Source organism: Oryzias latipes, chromosome 13 (assembly GCF_002234675.1).
Source record: "Oryzias latipes chromosome 13, ASM223467v1".
Lineage (NCBI taxonomy): Eukaryota > Metazoa > Chordata > Actinopteri > Beloniformes > Adrianichthyidae > Oryzias > Oryzias latipes.
The window spans coordinates 12,320,603-12,341,783 of NC_019871.2; the positions used below are offsets into that span (position 1 = coordinate 12,320,603).

A 21,181-nucleotide genomic window follows, 5' to 3' on the forward strand; every position below is an offset into this window, starting at 1 on the left:
ATAAAAAACTTCTGACCAGCTTGTTGACAAGACTATAAATGTTTGTAAAAGGGTCATATAATCAAGTGAGCATCCACACTGGCTCCTCTCATGTCAGTAATAAACACAATGCTTCAGGTTTATCGACAAGCACTTTAAGATTACCGATCACAAAAGACTGCTTAACCTTTGCCTTAACCCTACCAATAATCCAATTCTGACTCTAAAATTCCAAACAGATGGCAAACCTGTAAGGGATAGATCAAATGTCCTCACAACTGCCTGTGTCCCCATAATGTCATAATGGTGACTGGTCCTTACAAAGTAATTAAAGACAGCTATATACCCACACACTAACACCCAAAATTAGACTTTGCATTGACATACATACAGTTTGAAGCTAGTAAATCCTAATCTTAAAAGTAGGCATCAGCATTGGATGCCAAACACTTAAACCAGGCAGACAAGTTCACCTTTGCAGCTCATTCATTCATTCATCTTCTTGACCATTTTTCCCTTTCGGGGTCACGGGGTTGCCGGAGCCTATCCCAGCCACTTGGGCGTATAGGCAAGGGATGCCCTGGACAGGTCGCCAGTCTGTCGCAGGGTAGAATATCCTCAATCACACATCCATTCACTCTCACACTCACACCTGTGGACAATTTAGAGTTGCCAATCAACCTATGAAGCATGTTTTTGGACGGTGGGAGGAAGCCGGAGATCCCGGAGAAAACCCATGCATGCACGGGGAGAACATGCAAACTCCACACAGAAAGGTCCCCCATTGATGTTGTGTTTTTCATGTCCCCCAGCTGGGACTTGAACCTTTGCAGCTCACAGATATAAAAAACTGATCACTTATGGGAACATTTTAGGTAAAGGTTGATCTGGGGTCTTAATAATTAGCAAGTGAATCAGCTGGTAATGAACAGAAATGTTTTTTAATGGAGTCACTGATAGATGGGATGGCTGCTATAACAAAGAGGGCAGCAGTTTTAAGTGGCATTAACTTGGTTTTTGTACATCGTCCACAATTAGACCTTTTTTTATTGATAAGCAACGAAGCCATGTGGTGATGCCCTGCCCAGACACTTTTTCAACTCCTTTTCTTTGGCTGTTAGTTAAAAGTATTCTACCTGCATTGATTGTTTTGAGCAGGATTATGACTGGCCCCCAGATTCCATCCAGATGGTCAAAAGCGTGAATGATGGGCAGGTTAGAGGTAGCTTTCATCTCTACTTTTGTCACACAGCCAGGCAACGATCCAAATTCCTAGAGATATGATGGAGTGTTATTTCGGTTTAACCCAACTTAGCTCATTTACAAGAACATGATATAATGTAAAACTGTGGTTTGGACAGGTATGTCAAGGTCCTGCAACAGAATAAGCCATTTGTGATAGTCATCAATTGTAAATGTTATCTTTTGTCAAAAGAAAAATCAAAACAACATTAAAGCGAGCATTGATCTTCTACGTATAGATCTATTTGAGTCAGTTAGTATATGAATCTAGGGGGAAAAAATACAGTATTACAGAACTTCACCCAGACAAATTGAAAATCACAGATCTGTTGAATTATTTTTTATTCTTCTCAGCCGCCTTTGACTGATTTTATTTACAAATAAAATATTGAACTCAGGTAACTTTCAAACTGTAAATGAAACTTTCTTGGGAATCAAAGCTTCAAAAATTATTCTTGAACCTAAACTGCTTTGATGTCCATTTTGATCTGTTAAGCTACCATCTTAATAACAAACCGAGAAGGAGGGTCTAAGGACAGGGATGCCCAGTTTAGTTTAGTCTGTTTAGTTTAGTTTAGCCAATACCTATTGAATTGTATGACTTCATCTTCTTTATGATTTAATGTTTATTATACAATTACCGGTATGAAGCCCATTGAGATGACTGTTGTTGTAATATTGAGCTAAATAAATAAAATTGAAATGAATTGAATCTTCCTGTCATGTATCAATTTCTCCTCTAGATCCAACTCCAACCAGACTATTGAGTGATATGTTTCATGTACCATAAATAATATTGATCCAATAAAGCTGCAGAGACCCATGAAATGTTTTTTATTTGCACATAAATGATTGGTTCTGATACAAAAAAAAGTTACTAAATGTTATAACGCGTCGATGAGTTTACTAAAACATTTTATCCTTCTAAATGTGAAACATTTTATAAATAAAAGATTAATGAACTGGACTGACCCAGCAAAAAAAGAAATGTTGAAGTTACTGTATTGCAAGACTTTGCTTTTGATTGGCTGGAAAAGTTGCAGATATTAGGAGTAATACAAAGATAAACCAGTTTATTTATTTATTTATTTATTTATTTATTTATTTATTTATTTATTCATTTTTGTATGCAAAACTCTGTTTAATGCTGAAGTGTCCCCCAGAGATGCAACAGGTTGTCTTACAGGCAGGTAAAACCAGTCAGGCTCTGAGAACATGCACACACCTGGGCAGAGAAAGTTAAGAAGATAAAGAAGGAATGTAAAGCACAAAATTTGACATTTTTTAGAAAAACATTTAAAGTTTCATTTTTATTTTAAAGTATTTTTTAAAAGTCTTTTTTTAAATATATTTTTATTCAGCAGCCTACAACGTCCCAAAATCCTTCTTCACTGCTGATAATACAGTCACAAATTCAAATGTGCAACAAGTATATCTCTATCAATTATATTTTCTTTGTATGAAAAAAGTGAATTCTTAAAAGAAGTAATTGTTTCTCCTCTTGAATTTGTGGCTGTTTATAAATGTAAGCAGCCCCTCAGGATAAAGGTTATTTCAGTCCAACACACAAAAAGGTAACAAACTATTGTATCAAACTTTTAGTTGTATGGACAGAAAATTAATGGATTAATGAAATTAGTATCAAATTTGCTTATAACCATTGATGTAGCCGCATTTAGCTAAGTCTGAATGTTGCATATTTACTGACCCTTTTCCATTTGTTTGGTTCTATCTTCTTTAACCTAAATGTACACTTAGGACAAGGTCTCAAATCACCAGTTCAGCTGACTCATGACAGCTGAGAAGCATCTTCAGTCATTTAAACACACATTTCACAACACACCAATCAAAATTTGCACCAACAGATAACAATAATAATAATTGAATATTAGCAGGGTTCATGAGCTCTGGACTCTGTAGCGCATAGATTGACCAATCTGATTGTTAAGTGTACTGTACTATGAAACAATGCCAGTCGCCTCTCTGCGACAAGTCAGTTACAAATTAGCTTCACAATATAAAATATGAACAAGGAAGTTTGTGTCCCTGAAATGCTGTTATTGTCTGATTTGGTTGCTAGCTGTAATAAAAATCAAGGGTATTTCACTTAAGTCTAACCAAGTAAAGCTGAGAAATACAGGCAGAATTTATCATATTCCATCTCAGGCTTTCATGATGGTTAAAGTCTAAAATTTAACAGTATTAAAAACTATAAATCCGTTAAAAAAAAAGTTAGAATTTTTTTTAACATTTATATTCCAGTTTTTGCATATGGGCATGAAAAGGCCTTAAAATAATTCACCATGGACTGTTAGCACTGTACAATTTTACAACCACAAATTTTTACACAATGAACATGCTTAACCCAACTACTGATTCAGCATTAATTGGTTCAGTGACAAGTTAACACCCATACATCTCCTGCAATGTGGCCAGTACTAATCTACTGCATGCAACTGGAATTTCTTTTTAAAAGCAGCATTTGATTATTGTTGCAGCATAACTCAAACTTACAAGGATAAGGTTGTTTTTTTAAAACCTTTTCAAAGTTTAAAGGATATTAATCTTTAATTATATGGGTATCACTAGTTTTATACAATTGTGATTTGTAAACAGATAACAAAATAGAGCCTTATATTTTAAAATTTTCTAAATTAATGTAGACTATTTCTGACAAAATTGTGATACATAGATAGATAGATAGATAGATAGATAGATAGATAGATAGATAGATAGATAGATAGATAGATAGATAGATAGATAGATAGATAGATAGATAGATAGATAGATAGATAGATAGATAGATACATAGATAGATAGATAGATAGATAGATAGATACATAGATAGATAGATAGATAGATAGATAGATAGATAGATAGATAGATAGATAGATAGATAGATAGATAGATAGATACATAGATAGATAGATAGATAGATAGATAGATAGATAGATAGATAGATAGATAGATAGATAGATAGATAGATAGATAGATAGATAGATAGATAGATAGATAGATAGATAGATAGATAGATATGAGGTTGAAGAGGTAGCAAACAGGGTATGACACAGCAACAGCACAAAAACGACTATACAAAGAAAAATTCACATATATATATAAAGCCATGGCTAGACACAATATCTAACAAAATATGTTGTCTGGTTCACCAAGCGAGCTACATGTGTAGAACTCTGGTCAGTTCAGATTTTATTCGTCATTGGTGCATCCGGGTACTTCCATTTTTTTTGATTGACAGTTGCCATGGGAACAAGCTAGAGCATCGCCATTTTGTCAGGAGGTTTTTTTTTTCCTCTGCTCAGTCTTTTCAAATGTTCTCCCTTCCCGCCGGAATAATGCTGTCAGAAGATATATGTTTGACGTTTTTGGATGTTGAAATGCGCACAGTGGATCGGATCAAGAAAGTCAAGAGGCCGATGTTTTAATTGAGCTGAAATAATTAGGCGGCGCCGCACTAACTCAGTTGTCCGTGTCTCTGGTCCACCGGGCCGGTTCACTGCGCAGGTTTGGACCGCGCGCCATTTTGTGAAAATTGACTCAAAATTCCTAACCAAAATTATCAGAGGACGCGGCTTATGGTTTGTGTTTTCATGATCTGGATATAATTGTATTGTCGCACTAGTCGAAGCGACCGATGTGAATTTTGTAAAGATAGCGTTAAATCGGAATTTGGCATAACGTTTGTTTAGCGGTTGCTAGAATAGTTAGCTTGAGGCCAACCAGGGCAGGTAGCTAACGTTAGCTGCGCTCATTTTGTCATCCAGCTAGCCAGCTCGCTAAGGTTAGCTACTGACTTATGCGTGCTGCTTAGCATGTTGCTTGTCATCGGGTAATATTAACATTTGCTGAAGTTATTTCGGCCTTGGATGTTGCGCATTAAAGCTTGAGCCATGAAGTGCATACCAGATGTGACTGACGGGTTATTTTAGAGCTTGCCGATCTGAGTACAGAGATTGGATTTACTCGCTAACCGTGCAGGGAGGGGAGAATCTCAAGCTGGATAAGTTTCCTCATCTTACAGGTTATTGGACTTTAAATGAAGATCGTGCCATCAGAGGTGAGTAATCGCAAACTGTTCTGTTGCGCATGATCGTTTCATGGCGTGGATACTACATCTTTCGGCGGATTTTTTTCACTCTGCAGAGGGAATAGTTAACAATGATGGACGCGGTAGACAAGGATGGTAGCTGGTGTGGCGGCTAGCTAACATTTTTTCCTGTAAAGCCAGCGTTAACGTTCGCCTCCAGTCAGTAGGTCAGTGGACGGATTTTAACGCTGGGCGGATTTAGTCTTGATGTCGGCTGTAAATGATGTGTAGCAGTCAATGGAAGTCATGTCTGCACAGTGTTAACGTTTTTGCTAACTTTGCTATATCAGACACTGTCATTGTATGATTGAGACCCTGTTACGTTCCGCCTCCGATTTGACTTACTGTCAGTGCGGTGGGTAATTACATTAATACAAGGGGGCGGTTTGAGCTTCAGTGCTCAGAGGCTAACCTGGCTTGGTAGCTTATTCGGCTAACGTGGCTAATGGTTAACGCTGACTTGTTGACGAACCAGTTTGAATGGGCCCCACAATCCGCTGGCTCCACACAGCGTCACTAGCTAACGGTGGGCTGGTGGTGAGAGACCTGCTCGCCTATCCCGCAGTTTCAGGGGAACGACGAGCACGTTAGCTAGTCGGACAGCTAACTGTAATGCAAGCCCATAAACGTTTGTCATCCTCACCGGGATTTGGAGTCCTACATTAGCGATACAAAGAGAGAACGGACGTTAACTCTGAACATGCCTCTCAAATTCCAGCCATGACGAGATTTATCGTATCATCTGTAAGTAAAGAATTTCTCGGGAAAAGCGTCTGTTTGGATTAACGATGGGCTTTTAATTGTTTAGAGATGGGTTTCGTCTGATTCCGCTTTGGAATGGATCTAAGCAGTTGGGCGTGAGAAGATGACACACCGGTTTGATCCATAGGTCTTTAACAATCACTTGTGATGTTATACCGCTCCGAATATAAGCTAACTGTTATTATATTCATGCTTTATTAAGCCCGTTGATGGCATCATGAGCACAGCTACTGAAGGAACTGTTCAGTCTCTTAGTCCTGAACCTAAAGAATAGTAAGACGTTTAAAAGACGCCGAAGCAGCGACGGGACTGCTTTCAAAATGCTTTATCGGCTTCACTTGTTTAAGAAAATTATATTTATTTGTCCACATTGAATTAAGAAAGTATTTTATTTGTCTTTAATGTTTAATCAGTGTTCTAAAATCAAACTTTCAGCTCTTTGTTAATTTTAGAAAGGTAAATAGAATGTGTCTGTGTTTGATTTTGTTTATGCATCTTTCTTTTTTCCTTCTCAAAAGTATTTAAAACTTCCCATATAGGTGACAATTTAAATAGTTTATTGCCTGATAAGTTCAGGGAACCACAAAAATATCCAACCTGATTTAATTTAGTGTCATAACTATTTTCTGATGAGCTCAGTTTGAAGATTTAGATGCTTTTTTTTTTTTTACTATTGAACTTGGTGGTCATACTGATTGTAATCATTTCTAAAAATTAAAAGTCACAATGGATGATTTTGTCCTATTATAAATATGAATTCCTAAAATGCAGCTAACCCCTGATGACTTTGCAAAGTTTTGGATGGCCCTCTCCCAAGCGGTCCTGTCATTCACTTCTTCTCAAGTTACTAGTAAAGTTCAGTAGCCACCAAAAATGTAAACTTATAATAATGTCTTTTTGTTCCTTGTAGTGGGTTGTGGTTTGCTGCTGGACTCTCCTTCCAGGATGATATGAAATTTTGCAGAAGATGCATCCAGGTTAGCTGCTGTATACTTTCCTCCACCACATCTTTGGTGGGGGACTTTAATATTTTTTGGCTTTCTTCTGTCCTCCGCTTACAGTTTTATTCAATCTGGCATCTATCCTCTCCAAATTTTTGTCTCCCTTTAGAAGATAAAGATCTAACATATAATTGAGACCATCAGGATTATTTAGTTTATTTTTTAAATAGCTATGCTACTTTATTAATAAATAAACACACTTTTTGTACAGTTAAAAAAAATGCTGCTTTTTGAGCCTTAAAGGGCACTAGAAATTCTACAAATAAAAATAAAAGAAAGCCCCAATTTTTTTAGGTTTAAATATAACCTCTATATCTAAAATAGAAGTGAAAGGACTCCCACTTATGTGTTTAAATTTTATAAGAAAATAAGTCAAATACGTAGCGCCTTATAGCACCTCAAATATAGTGTTGCTCTCTGCTCATCTTACAGCTCCTTTTATTTCTGTCAGTGGACGGGTATTTCTTTACTTTTCTAAAGCTGGGTCAGCTTTCTTATGCTCTCATATGAAGTGCAGGTTTTAGGCTGTGCAGCTATTTTGCTGTCAGGCTCTTGTGTTGAAAGCAACGTCTAAGTGTGCCAAAGTTCAATTTTATTTCTTGTTTATTTCTTGTTTTCTCATTGGAAAATGGGAGCAGCTCTGCCCTGGCAACAAAAGTAGGCTATTTGCATACTGCGTTGTGATTGGTCTGTGCGTTGATGGGCTTGCCAAATCACGCTGTATCTCTGTGGTGATAGGCTATGCTAATTAGGTGCTGTTGCTGGGATTCTGAATAGTGGTTACTGTGTAGCACTGGTGAATTGTGTTGTCTGGTGAGAGATGCTGATAGCTGAACATGCTATTTAATAATTTTTTGATTCCTTCTGGCTTAAAATGAAGGATGATTCACCGTACAGTGTGGAGATGCTGTATTCTCACCCCTTTTCACTGTTAAACTGGCTGTTTTTTCCCCTTTTCCTCACAAAGGTTGACATATTTCTGCTGTGTTTTGATTTTTTTGGGGTTGTCCTTTGATTGCATTGTTTAACGTGTACATGTTTAACATAGCACTGTGTATAAACCTGACATTTAATTCTTTAATTTACTAGATTTTGCTGTTTTTGTTGGTGTTTATCATCATTTGAGATTGATTATTAACACAAATGTAAATAATGCTGTTAATTTGCATTTATAAATTCCTATAGATAATTTCTTTTCATCTTAAACTAAGCTGAAGTTTTTTTTGTAAATCTAAACAACAAATAATGTTTCTTTATTATATTGTTTTACCTGTAAATAACATAATACATCTTGCTGGCTTTCTTTGTAGCGTTAAATCTCTGATGACCTCTTTTATTTTCCTTTTTCACTTTTGTATGTTTCTCTGTTCAATGACTTTAAAGGGAACTTTAATTTCCTTTTTAGGAGGAGAGACTTCAGCATGCAAACCTTCGTCCGTCCGGCTTGCGCCCTCTTTTTCTTTACACACTGCTGGTCTTCAGATGGCTGCTCCAATGCCCCATACGCACCAGCAGTACAGTGACCGCCACCAGCCAACCACTGACCAATCTGTTACGGTTTTACCGTACAGCGACCAGACACCACAGCTCACTGCCAATCAGGTACAATCACCCTTCCCACTGCCCTTTTAGGATTTACAGGAATAGCTAAACTTAATTGCACACAAAAGTTTGCTCCCTTTTTTTAAACAAGTATCACTAGGCAGAGTAGCTGCATGTCAAATGTCTTTCTGTGTAATTGTGTCACATTGTGTTAACAGCTTTGAAGTTTAAACACAAACCCTGTAAGAGGAACTTTTTACTTCTAAAGTTGTGTTTCTTTTGTTTGTTTGTAAAATGTTGTTGTACTTTTATTTCAGAGGCACATGCCCCAGTGCTTTCGTGACCCAACTTCAGCTCCCCTGAGGAAGCTCTCCATCGACCTTATCAAAACATACAAACACATCAATGAGGTGAGGCTTTGCTTTAGTAAAAGTTCAAATCATTCTTTGACATTTGTTTTCCCCTTGTTTTAAGATGTTTGCTATTTCAACATTCTTTTTTTTTAAATTGGTAGTCTTTATTATTTTATGAATTTGTTGTTCATAAAGATAGATATTTTTAATTTATAAGAAAAAAACATTATTATTCATTTAAAAAAACAGGAATTTTATACATGAAAAACCTAATTTGTTGGAGCAAAATCCAAAGGAACATTTAACATTTCCTGAAGAAATCTCTGCATGTGCTTTTCTGAAATGCATTCAATTTTCTTTTTTTCTTTTTCAGGTTTATTATGCAAAAAAGAAGCGGCGGCACCAACAGGGTCAGGGTGAAGACTCCAGTCACAAAAAGGAGAGGAAGGTTTTCAATGATGGCTATGACGATGATAACTATGACTACATCGTCAAGAATGGGGAGAAGTGGATGGACCGCTATGAGATCGATTCCTTAATAGGAAAAGGATCATTCGGACAGGTGAGGAATTAAAACTGACAGTCTGTTATTTGTCCACTTCTAAGGGGTTCCAGCTTTCTGACCTTCCTTTTTTTGGTTTTAAATCTTGATGTTTAGTGTAACAAATGTGCTTCAGATATAATACTTTTAACATATTTAATACTGGTTTTGTTCAATTCTCAGGTTGTGAAAGCTTATGACCGAGTAGAGCAAGAATGGGTTGCCATTAAGATCATTAAGAACAAGAAAGCTTTCCTTAATCAAGCCCAGATTGAAGTGCGCCTTCTGGAGCTTATGAACAAACATGATACGGAGATGAAATACTATATTGGTAATTTACTTTTGATGTCCCACATACAGAACAAATCCAACGGCTTGCAGTGTCAGCGACTAACGCGTCCAATTTTTGTTTCTTTGCAGTCCACCTGAAACGTCACTTCATGTTCCGTAACCATCTCTGCCTCGTGTTTGAAATGCTGTCATATAATTTATACGACCTGCTTCGAAATACCAACTTCCGCGGCGTCTCACTCAATCTCACCCGGAAGTTTGCCCAGCAGCTATGCACGGCACTACTCTTCCTGGCCACCCCCGAGCTCAGCATCATCCACTGTGACCTGAAGCCCGAGAACATCCTCCTTTGTAACCCCAAGAGGAGTGCCATCAAAATAGTGGACTTTGGCAGTTCATGCCAACTGGGACAAAGGGTATCTACCATCATATATTTCATCTGCTATACAGTCTATGTGTGTTTGTGAGAAATGGTTTGCAATTTTCAACAAAAGCAATGCGCTTTACAGTCACCCTCACTTCCCACGCTTTGTGTTTGTAGATATACCAGTATATCCAGAGTCGCTTCTACCGTTCTCCAGAAGTGTTGCTGGGAATGCCCTATGACCTGGCCATCGACATGTGGTCCTTGGGTTGCATCTTGGTAGAGATGCATACCGGAGAGCCTCTATTTAGTGGAGCCAATGAGGTATAAAACATGATAAAAATATCAAAGACATATGTGGAGCTTATTGATAACAGGAATATCGAAAAGTCACCTTGTTTGTAGTTCTTCAATAAAAAAGTACCCTTAAAACTGGATTTGTAAGCCGTGGTGTGTTCCTACAAGAGCTTAGAAGCATTTTGACATTTACCCTCATTTATAATGAGTGCAAATACTTATTAAAAGATGCATTTGGTTTCTTCAGGTGGACCAGATGAACAAAATAGTCGAGGTTCTTGGCATCCCACCCAATCACATAATGGACCTAGCCCCAAAAGCCAGGAAGTTCTTTGAGAAGCTTTCAGATGGTACATGGAGTGTTAAGAAGACCAAAGATGGCAAAAGGGTGAGTTGACAGCTTTAACGCCAACTGATGGGTGCTGATGACGGAACTGTCTTGTTTGATGTCTTGATATGCACATTAAAAAGCTTTACATGTCTTTGGTTTCTTTGTAGTATAAGCCTCCAGCTTCGCGGAAGCTCCACTCCATCTTAGGTGTGGAGACGGGCGGTCCTGGTGGCCGACGGGCAGGGGAGTCTGGCCACGCTGTTGCTGACTACTTGAAGTTCAAGGACCTGATCCTCCGGATGTTGGACTATGACCCCAAGAGCCGCATCCAGCCGTACTATGCCCTACAGCACAGCTTCTTCAAGAAGACTGCGGACGAGGGGACCAATACAAGTAGTAGTGTGTCGACAAGCCCCGCATTAGAGCAATCCCAGTCGTCAGGAACCACCTCCAGCACCTCCTCCAGTTCAGGTAAAGTCCATCTAAAGGTTCTTAAAGCTGCACTATGATGACACAAAAAGATGTATTTCAATAAGCCAGAAGGTTAGTAAACAGTTACTATTATTTTATTTTGTTATATTGATGCATAGTGAGAAAGGCTTAGGAAACCATTGCAGGCGATTCAAAACAATCTTTTAGAGTTTGACATGCCAATAATAGAATATTCCAATTTTCTGAGATTTGGAATTTGTTGTTTGTATTGACTACGTGTTATGATCAAGCAAAATAAACAGCTAAATTATGTCGTGTTTGTGACAAACCTGTGCGAGTTCCTTTTTTGAATAGAATTACTGAAATAAAGCAACTTTTGATGAAATTCTAATTTATTATTTAAAGCCTGCATTTTTCTGGTTGTATGTTGGCTTTAGGTATCAGGAAAATCTAAGTGTGTTGATGTTGCTTACATAATAACCTTTATGCAATACTTTGATGTATTTAGGGCTATGTAAGGGTATTTTCTGATTGTTTTTCAAGTGATAAAAGGGTTGTAAGTTTGGGTGCAGCGCATTGATTTTAAGATTTTCTTACACTCACACAGATACACAAACCGCATGCATGCCTGCCGGATCCTAATGTATTATCTTTAGCATTACTACTGGTGATCTTATGGGGAAATAAGACCTCTAACTGCTAAAGACATGAATATAAAGAAGAGCGACAGTGTGTTTCTGATGGAAGCGCTTTAGTTGGGGCTGACCTTATGTTGTGTATTTGAACACACAGGAGGATCGTCTGGGACAAGTACCAGTGGCAGAGCGAGATCTGACCCTACACATCACCACTTGCACAGTGGAGGACACTTTGGCACGACGATGCCTGCCATGGATGGTGACAGCCTCTGTCCACAGGTAAACCTGCTAGCTCCAAAGACCATTGGATGTGAGGCTTCAAAGATTTATTTTGGAGGGAAATGACACGAGGTGTAGCTTCAGTAATGGTTCCAACTCTACATTTTCTTTAGTGATGAGCAGCTTTTATTTCATGAAACGTTCAAGTGTTGGTAAATAAGATTGTGTAAATGCATCCATCTCAAAGTTTGATGTTGAAAGGCTTTGCCTGCAAATAACACCAACGTTTTCTCGACAACAACAGGCAAGACAGCCTTACCCGCCCCCACTGGTGTGGGGAGGGGGCGTCGGACCAGAGTCGGTCACTGGGGAAACTCACCCAGTCCAGGAGACCACCTTCCATGTTCCCCCTCAGCACCCCAAGGCCCTGCATCCCCACTCTCATAGTCATCACCACCACGGGCAAATGATGGCCACTCGTCCACGTCCACGCCACTACACCTCCCCGACACACAGCTCCTCGACACAGGACTCCATGGAGGTGGTTCATGGCCATCTGTCCATGACCTCCCTGTCTTCCTCTGCCTCCTCTTCCTCTACATCGTCCTCTTCCACTGGGAACCATGGCAACCAGGCCTACCAGCTTCGCCATTTGCCTGCTGGAGCCCTTGACTTTGGTCAGAATGGTGGGCTGAGCATGGGACTAGGTGCCTTCTCGAACCCGCGGCAGGAGACTGGCATGGCAGCACACCCTGCATTCTCCATGGGCACGAATACGGGGCCTGCCCACTACCTAGCAGAAGGCCACCTGGGTATGAGGCAGGGCATGGACCGGGAGGAGTCTCCAATGACTGGAGTATGTGTGCAGCAGAGTTCTATGGCCAGCTCGTGACTGCACTGACATTTGGCTGTGTGTCCCCACCCCCACCCCCCACCCCCTGTGCGTCATTTTTAAGGTGGTGTTTTTTACTACAAGGTGTGTTGACAAAAGCTGCTCACGTCAGAAGGGAGATATCACTGAACCGCTACTACAGAGGAAAAAAAAAACAACAAAACGACAAAAAAAAACCTTTGTTAAAAAGTATATATGTAATTTTCATCGATTTTTCTTTTGCAATCATTAGGCACAAAATAATACTGCGGAATAACCATAGTGAAATCAAAACATCCATCTTACCATTTCACCAGTTTCATGTAAGCACCAAGTTATCACCTTATGGTATTATGTGGCAAAAACCTTCTAAGATGCATTTCGGAGGAGAAGTCTGGAGCTGTCTTGCAGCTAGCTGTTGGTGGCGAAATGCTGGGCGTCCTCGGTCGCTTTCAAAGCGCGGACCGCCGGATGTTACTGTTTCACTGGTTCATTATTTCTGCCCTTTTTTAAAAAAAGTTAATTTACTTTTCTTTTTTTTTTTAAGTGAAATTCCACATCAAAGCTGCTTGTAAATCCTGTAGCTTGACAACAAGGGGGAAACGTTTGCGGTGATATTTCTTGTCGGTCGGTTTGGTGTGTCTCTGTGAAAGGGGGAACACTTCGCAATGGAGTCCCTCCCTGTGCGTGCGCTGACCAGGTGGAGGTGGGGTGGGGGAACACCCCCCCCCCCCAATGGGTGGACACCGATTTATCGAGGGGTGGGGGTGGGGGGGTCGAAGGAGAGGCACCAGCCCTCAGGCCCAGACGCCTTGTAGTCCTGCGAGCTGCAACCGGGCCCGGCACAGGCGAGAGCAGCGATGGGCACGGAAGGTGAAAAGATCCGGCCCAGTGAGAGGAAGACAGTCAGCGGCTGGTTCTAGATAACCCTTTGGCCTTATGACTCATGGACTTGGAATGGGATGGAGCTGGACATTATCATTTGAATTAAGATGGCTTTTCTCTATTTTTCTCTCTAGACAGCCCTTAATTCTTAAGGAAATTAAAAAAAAAAAAACAAATGTAGAAAAGGTTAATAAAAAATTGTGATTTTTGAGGCCTTTCTCGACAAAGATTTCGTCTTCAGCAGGGCCCCACACAACAGGGTTTTATTGTACATGACAACCTCCTAAACATCACTTCCTTCAAAAATTCACTGGTTTAAGGATTTTTCATAGAAAAAGAACTATCTATCCCACAATCTTTTCTTTCTTTTTTAATTTTTTTTTTTTGGAAATACTTTTATTTTGGTTATTTTACTTCTTCCCTTTTTTGCATGTAGTTTCTCATCTGAACCACCTGCACAAGTCTCTCCATCCAAAAACATGGAAACTGAAGAAAAAAACAACAACAAAAAAAGACGATTTAAGTGACTGCCTTTTTTCTCCTCAAATTATGCTGTGAATTTTACAAGAATTTATTTTCCCTTTGGATATGTTTTTATACCAAAGCAGTTGTTTTATAGCATATAGGTGTCTGTAACCAATAATGTAGCAGTTCACCACTTTGACGCAAACTTTATTAAGACCTTCTTTTAAACGTCAACACCAACAGCTACAATATGTTACTTTTAGCAGAACTGGAGAATCGTTGTGGAGACCGTTTGCTATTTGTTGTATTCTGGCCAGACTTCTTTGCAACATTGTACCAAAACTGTTTCCATATAAATTGGTAGATTATTTTTTGGGAGTCTTTTAAAAACCCTCAGTATGTTAGAAAATTTGGTAGTTACTCTGCAGGCTCCGGAGTAGCGAGATAGAAGCTGATGGTTTAAAAAAAAAGGAGACTAACAACGTGTTCTATTTCTGTCTTTTTTTTCCCTTTTTTTTTTTGTGTATTTCAATTTCTTTTTGCCCCCATCATACTATTTCAAAGGGTGTTGCTGCCTTTCATACATCATCAACGTGGCTAGTTTTTACAGTGGAAGCAAGACTTTGTCTCTGTCCTGCCAGGGTAATCGTGGCAAATCCGCTGGTGTTGAATGATAGATCTCTGATTCGGTCAGGAAGATCCCCATGATTGTCGCACTGTTCAAAGGGAAAGGGCTCCTCTCAGCCCCGCAGTTACATTTCTTTGTCTCGGCAGACATGCATGTCCTCCAACATAAGTCAATAACCAGATTTTTAAATAACATTATTTCTTAGTTTTCTTTTTCTTTTCTTTTTTTTTTTTTTTTTTTTGTCAGGGATTTTGAAGTGCTTTCTTTCTTCTGTTGGTCATTGTGCTGGGTTTGAAATTAAAATTAAGGAAGGAGAAGAAGGAAGAAAAAAAAAAGCCCACAGCCTCCTTGCAAGTTAGGGGCAGGGCACAAGTCCACACTGTTGTCATTTTCTAGGAGAAACCCTCGAATGCAGTCCTGCTCGGTATTTTCCAAATATAAAGCTACCTATTTTGAGATTGGGGTTTTATCTGGATGTCGAGGTGAAATTGCAAAATTTGCAATCATTTTCCTTTTTCTTTCCTCCCCCTCCCCACCACACCCTGCTGAATTTGAGGCATTTAAAATCGCGTCAGTTGTTTTAATGCTGACACTCATACTGGTACTAAACATTCCAAAAATAAAGACTGAAAAAAATTTGACTGCAGTGACTGGTAAGTGTGCGCCTATTTCAGATCATACTGATTGACTTCTTATTTAGAGCAGTTGTCATGAAATGCAGCCCCTTTTTAATAGTTGAAATAGAATTTATGTATATATTTATATTTTTTTAATAAAGGAAGTATAGAACTCACTACCTTGCTCCTGCTGGTATGTTGATTATGTTTGTCAAATTGGTGACCATTCAGTGGGCAGGAACTCCTGTTTTCTTAGTGGCAAAACCTTGTCTTTTGGCAAGGCTTTGTCTTGACCACATCAGGACAACACTATGAGGTAGGGTTTGAATCAAACAGGGAAAGCTAGATCTTCAAACCTTAATAATTTTCACAGGGTATATTGTAAGTGCATGTACATCACAAATCTTACTTTTTGGTTATATGAGAAGCACATGGTTGAAAAGAGGTTCCATTTTTCATTCGCCTGTTCGGTTTGTAGGTTATACACAAATAGTTGTTGACATATCTTAACACCCAACAGAAGCTGAAGTCCTTTTATTTAATTTGGAATTATCCCTTTCATTTTTTCTTTTTAATTTCACATTTTTTTCTCCACATTTTCTTTTGTACATGCAACATGCACTATAGAATTGAACAGCATGGGGGAAAGGATAAGTCCATGTATCCACAGATTGTAAGATCTAGTCAAGACTTTGCTGTGTTTATGACAATGCCCTTTGTATTATATTAAGACAGTCTTATGTATGATATATAAAAAGAAGTTAATTGAATTGTTGTTTGTGTCGTTATTGTTACGATTCACAAATACTTAAACATAGAACTCAGCAAACCAAGGACAATAGGACACAGACCAAGTGAGTACAGTACAAGACCAGAGTGTGCGCCTGTTTTCATGGCTTGGCTCGTTGGTCTAGGGGTATGATTCTCGCTTCGGGTGCGAGAGGTCCCGGGTTCAACTCCCGGACGAGCCCATTGCCCATTCTTTTCTTGAAAATCTGTTTTGTTTTTATTCATTCGTTAGTAATATAAGAGTCATACATAAATCCTGACGTTTTTACAAAAGGTAACTAGAATTTTCTTACTCTGTCATTAACGGACACGTGGACTAGTAACACTGGAGAATGAAAAATACGCTCGAACAAAATTGATCACAACTTTGTGTTCGATCAACAATTTACTCCGTCCGTCTCCCCGTTTCCACTCCTAAAAAAGTTGGGCTCGTCCGGGATTTGAACCCGGGACCTCTCGCACCCTAAGCGAGAATCATACCCCTAGACCAACGAGCCACGCCAGCTCGGTGAAACAGATGAGGATTTCAATCTAGACCACCACCAGGGTACGACGACAGCTTGGGCGATAAACGGAGGAAAAATCTGTATTTCTTCTAAGCTTTTGTTTGGGGATTTGTATTTTCTTCTCCTTGTATCTCTCATTACATTATTTTGCTGTGTCCCAGGGATCGCAACAGTTTGGTCTGTAGGCGGCAGTACTGTTTTAAAGCTGTTGTTAAGGGACAAAGAAGAAGATCTGACTGCCACTTGATTGGTTTTTTGAATTATCCATGTGACCAATCGTGTCACTTGTAGTTTACGGATGTCCAATCGGGTTCTTCGTGGGCGGGACACCGTTCTGAAAATTATACGAGCTAAATTCAACCGCTTTGTGTAGGTTCTGTAGTTTTCCGTACAGTGGTTTATATTTTATTTCACATTTTTGTTGCATAGAATATATTCAAAATTCGTATCCGAACAGTTTACTGTTATGAAGGTGGCGTTTTAGAGTCCGAAACCACCGACGTGGACCAAAACAAATCAAATGATAGCTAGCTTCCTAGCTTAAGCATGCCGAATTTTTGCGCGGCCCCAAACTGTACACGGAAAAGCACACAGTCAGATCTGGCTTTTTTCCGTTTTCCAAGAGACCCAGAGAGGTAAGGCGGAAAATATCACAACAACAGATCCTTTGATTAAAAAAATAATAAAAACACCTGTTAGTAATAGCGATACCAAACATGCTATGTATTTCCCTGTTTATTGATGATGGAAGAAAAAAGAAGCCAAGCTTTATTTAAATGTTACTTAGGTTTGAGAAAGGGCTCCAGTCACTAGTATATGTAAATATATATTTTATTTGGACCCGTCGTTCTTGTATTTTTTGTTGTTTACTAGCATTAACATACAAGAGTAATCAATTTTGTTACACATTTTAACTTTTTTTTTAACTTCTTGAGCATTGTTATTGTCGCATTTGAGATATGAAAAAGCAAATAATAGACTTTTCTTTTTAAAATCAAAACTTCCTGCAATGAAGTTTATTTATATATTATAACGTATGTTCTATTTTTTGTTTTAAATGGCTGGAGAGCATCACAATTTTTGTTTTTCATCATAATGACATTAAAGGAAGTTCTGGTTATTTTCTTTCTGCTTGTCAGTCAATCTTTTTTTCTTATTGTTTTTTAAAAGAGTTTTGCACATCAAACTAAATTTGGCTTCTTTCATTTTTTACTTTCTAGATGCAGGATCTGGGTGGAGAACTGCCGCAGAGCAGATCTGGAAGCCAAAACTGCAGATCAGTTGAATAAACATTACAGATTATGTGCAAAGCACTTCGACCCGGCGATGGTCTGCAAAACGGTGTGAAAATACGCATACATTTTTTTGTCTCATTCTTTCCTGCTATGTTTGAATTTTTAAAATCAGAAAAGATGGATTGATCTAATAATGTTTGCTTTTCAGAGTCCGTATAGGACTGTGCTGAAGGACACAGCAATTCCAACCATCTTTGATCTAACGAGCCATCTGAAGAACCCACACACCAGACACCGCAAACGCATCAAAGAGCTCGTAAGACAACAGGTTTTCTGGCCCCTGTGGGACTTTTCTGTGGGAGTTTGACAGCTTTAACTCTTTTTCAGACTGAGGACGATATTAGGAGGATGAAAGAAAGACGACGTGAGTAATATTGGAATTCGTTCATAGATGTTGGCGCTTGTATTTTATTCCGTGTGCTATTCTTTTTTGTCTCTCAGTGGCAGCGGAACAGCGTTCTTCCAAAAAAGAAGAAGAGAGCCCAAACACAAACAATGCCGAACCTCAGCTGTCCGCAGAGGAGAAGGAATACAGAGATTACCTGAGGTCTTCCTTTGAGATTCTCTTGTTGTTGGGGAAACAGGGAATCCCTCTAACAGTGGACAAAGTGTCAGAGACTGAATTTAAGCCCAACAACTTCCAGGCTCTCCTGGATTACTCCATGAATGCCGGCGATGCCGCTTTGAGGAAGCGCTTCAGTACGATGGCCGTCAACACAGAATACCTCTCTTCAACCCAGCTGAATCAGCTGCTGGATGTTTGCGAGAACACAGTGCGCGAGGAGATGCTCATGGAGGTGAGAGAAAGTCGCTTCTTCTCCCTGGTCACAGGGGAGCTTGTGGAGTTTTCCCAGGAAAAGTATCTGCCTCTGTTTCTCCGCTACGTGAATCAGCAGAACCTCATTAGGGAGGAGTTATTGGACTTTTTGCCGTTCGGGGATGGGGACGAGTGTGGCCTGGTGGAGCAGCTGGAGGCCCAGCTGACGGAGCGCTGGGGTCTCAGCATGGAGGACTGCCGGGGTCAGGCGCACAAAGCCTGCGGAACCTCCACCATCAAGATGAAGGCTGTGGCGGTCCTGCTGATGGAGAAGTACAAGTTTGCGCTCCACGTGCCTTGTTCTCACATGGCGCTAAACATCCACCTGGCCAACAACCTGCCCTTTCCCAACGTCCAGGTCGTCATGGAAACTCTGAGGAGGATCACTAAGTTCTTTGAAACGCCGTCAACTCAGGCGGAGCTGGAGAAAGCCATCAGCACGCACCATCAGAAGAACGAGGACAAGGCCACTGCACTGAAAGAAGCTTGTGGCTGTCGCTGGGCCGAGCAGCACAATGTTTTTGATGTGCTGCTCGACGTCTTGCCGCCGCTGCTGCTGTGCATGGATAACGTTCGGGACAACGATGACGGACTGTTCACCTCCGCCACTGTGGCGAGCGCTTACTCCATCGCAGAAATCCTCGCCGACTTTGAGTTCATCGTTACAGTTGTCATCTTGAAAAACGTCCTCACGTTCACCAGAGCTTTCGGGAGGAACCTGCAAGGCGAAACGCTCGAAGTGTTCTCTGCGGCCAACAGCTTGACCGCCGTCCTGCATTCCCTGAACGAGGTCAACGACAACATCGACGTCTACCACGAATTCTGGTACGAGGAGGCTATAAGCTTGGCGTCCCTGATGGAGATCCCCGTGTCCATCCCGAGGCTCTTCCTCCGGAAGCAGAGATCTATCGACGCCGGCGAAGTCCAAGCAGAGCTGTATTTTAAGGAGTACGTGACCATTCCCGTGATCCGCGGCATCATGCAAGAGGTGGAGGACATGTTCTCTGACACGCACCTCAAAGCTCTCAAGTGCCTGTCTCTGGTCCCAGCCGTCATGGGCCACATGAAGTTCAACACCACGGAGGAGAATTACGCCGACATTTACCGCAACGACCTGCCGAATCCCGACACGCTCCCAGCAGAGCTCCACTGCTGGAGGATCAAATGGAAACACCGCGGCAAGGAGGTGCGCCTGCCCACCACCATCCACGAGACCCTGCAGCTTCCAGACGTCAAGTTCTTCCCCAACGTCAACTCCTTCCTGAAAGTGCTCTCCACCTTGCCCGTGCTGAAGCTGGAAAGCGGCAGCGACGACACGGCGACCAAACGGCTGCAGGCGTATCTCGACAACACGCCTGTTAAAAACTGGCACAAAAGCCTGGCCATGCTGCACGTCAACAGTCATGTCAAGCACGACCTGGACGTCATGGTGGACAAATACTGCAGGCTTTATCCGGAGGATGAGGGAGAGGGGGAGGAACCCGCAGAGGAAGAACCTGTGGAGGAGGATGCTGCGGCGGCAAACTGATGGAAAACTGTGGATCAGTAGTCCCTGCTACAACCTCTGACCATTTTAAAGAAACCGAAAGTGTTCCTGAAGGCTTCTAATGAACAAAGGTGCAAATCTGCAGCCTTTAAGACATTAAACAATCAAAACAGAGAAGTCTGAGCCAGGATGTGTTTATGCTGTTTGAAACCCATTCTTTAAAACAAAGCGTGTTGGTAACATTTTTTAGATCAGATTTGTTTCTTAAACAGACTTTTGGTTGTTCTTAATCCAAACCTCATGATGGAGGCAAAAGTCTCTGACTGTGAACCAATGAGGAGTCGGGTGGAGCAGTAGAGGGAGCAGTTCCACCAGCATCCAGGTCTTTTCTCACTTCGGGCCACAGTCATAAATGATAGAAAACATCAGATAAAGCAGCTTTTTTGTTCACTTACTTCGACTTTTGTTTTTTAACTGAAAAATAAAAGTGTGGTTTCTGTTGACATCATTCCTGCATTTTCAATCTATTTTTCAATGGACTTGTTGCGTCATTTGTGTAAATAAACATTAGCATTGCATTTGTGTTTAGTTTTTTTCAGGTGCAGTGCCCTCACATGACCTTAGTTGTAAATTGTTTTCTTTTTTTTATAAATAAATGTAAATGAGAACGTTTGAGGATATCATAAATCCTGTTCAGAAATGGGACATTGATTCCGGGATGGATC

General features: G+C 40.3%; 2 protein-coding genes and 2 non-coding genes across 6 annotated transcripts; 3 read left to right on the forward strand and 1 right to left on the reverse strand.

The window, feature by feature from the left end:
• The first annotated feature begins 4,492 nt into the window (after nucleotides 1-4,492).
• On the forward strand, nucleotides 4,493-16,333 carry dyrk1a (dual specificity tyrosine phosphorylation regulated kinase 1A). Of its 3 annotated transcripts, XM_011482467.3 has the most exons (12): nucleotides 4,493-5,296; nucleotides 6,999-7,065; nucleotides 8,495-8,691; nucleotides 8,949-9,041; nucleotides 9,358-9,546; nucleotides 9,709-9,856; nucleotides 9,946-10,232; nucleotides 10,358-10,504; nucleotides 10,725-10,865; nucleotides 10,976-11,279; nucleotides 12,033-12,157; nucleotides 12,402-16,333. In XM_011482467.3, the coding sequence occupies exons 2-12, from the start codon at nucleotides 7,056-7,058 to the stop codon at nucleotides 12,987-12,989; spliced, it is 2,229 nt and encodes a 742-aa protein (XP_011480769.1). In that variant the 5' UTR covers nucleotides 4,493-5,296; nucleotides 6,999-7,055; the 3' UTR covers nucleotides 12,990-16,333. The 3 variants fall into 3 exon arrangements, with proteins under 3 accessions (XP_011480769.1, XP_011480770.1, XP_020563863.1); XM_011482468.3 differs by lacking the exon at nucleotides 6,999-7,065; XM_020708204.2 differs by lacking the exons at nucleotides 4,493-5,296; nucleotides 6,999-7,065 and adding an exon at nucleotides 5,879-6,070.
• Nucleotides 16,334-16,462: 129 nt separating this feature from the next.
• On the forward strand, nucleotides 16,463-16,534 carry trnap-cgg. The gene has a single exon. It is a non-coding gene; the product is annotated as a tRNA-Pro (tRNA).
• Nucleotides 16,535-16,777: 243 nt separating this feature from the next.
• trnap-agg lies at nucleotides 16,778-16,849 on the reverse strand. Its single transcript has one exon. It is a non-coding gene; the product is annotated as a tRNA-Pro (tRNA).
• A 309-nt stretch (nucleotides 16,850-17,158) lies between these two features.
• On the forward strand, nucleotides 17,159-21,034 carry LOC101169875 (52 kDa repressor of the inhibitor of the protein kinase). The gene is made up of 5 exons (XM_004075596.4): nucleotides 17,159-17,493; nucleotides 18,079-18,199; nucleotides 18,302-18,409; nucleotides 18,481-18,517; nucleotides 18,595-21,034. The coding sequence occupies exons 1-5, from the start codon at nucleotides 17,405-17,407 to the stop codon at nucleotides 20,496-20,498; spliced, it is 2,259 nt and encodes a 752-aa protein (XP_004075644.1). The 5' UTR covers nucleotides 17,159-17,404; the 3' UTR covers nucleotides 20,499-21,034.
• Nucleotides 21,035-21,181: the final 147 nt, after the last annotated feature.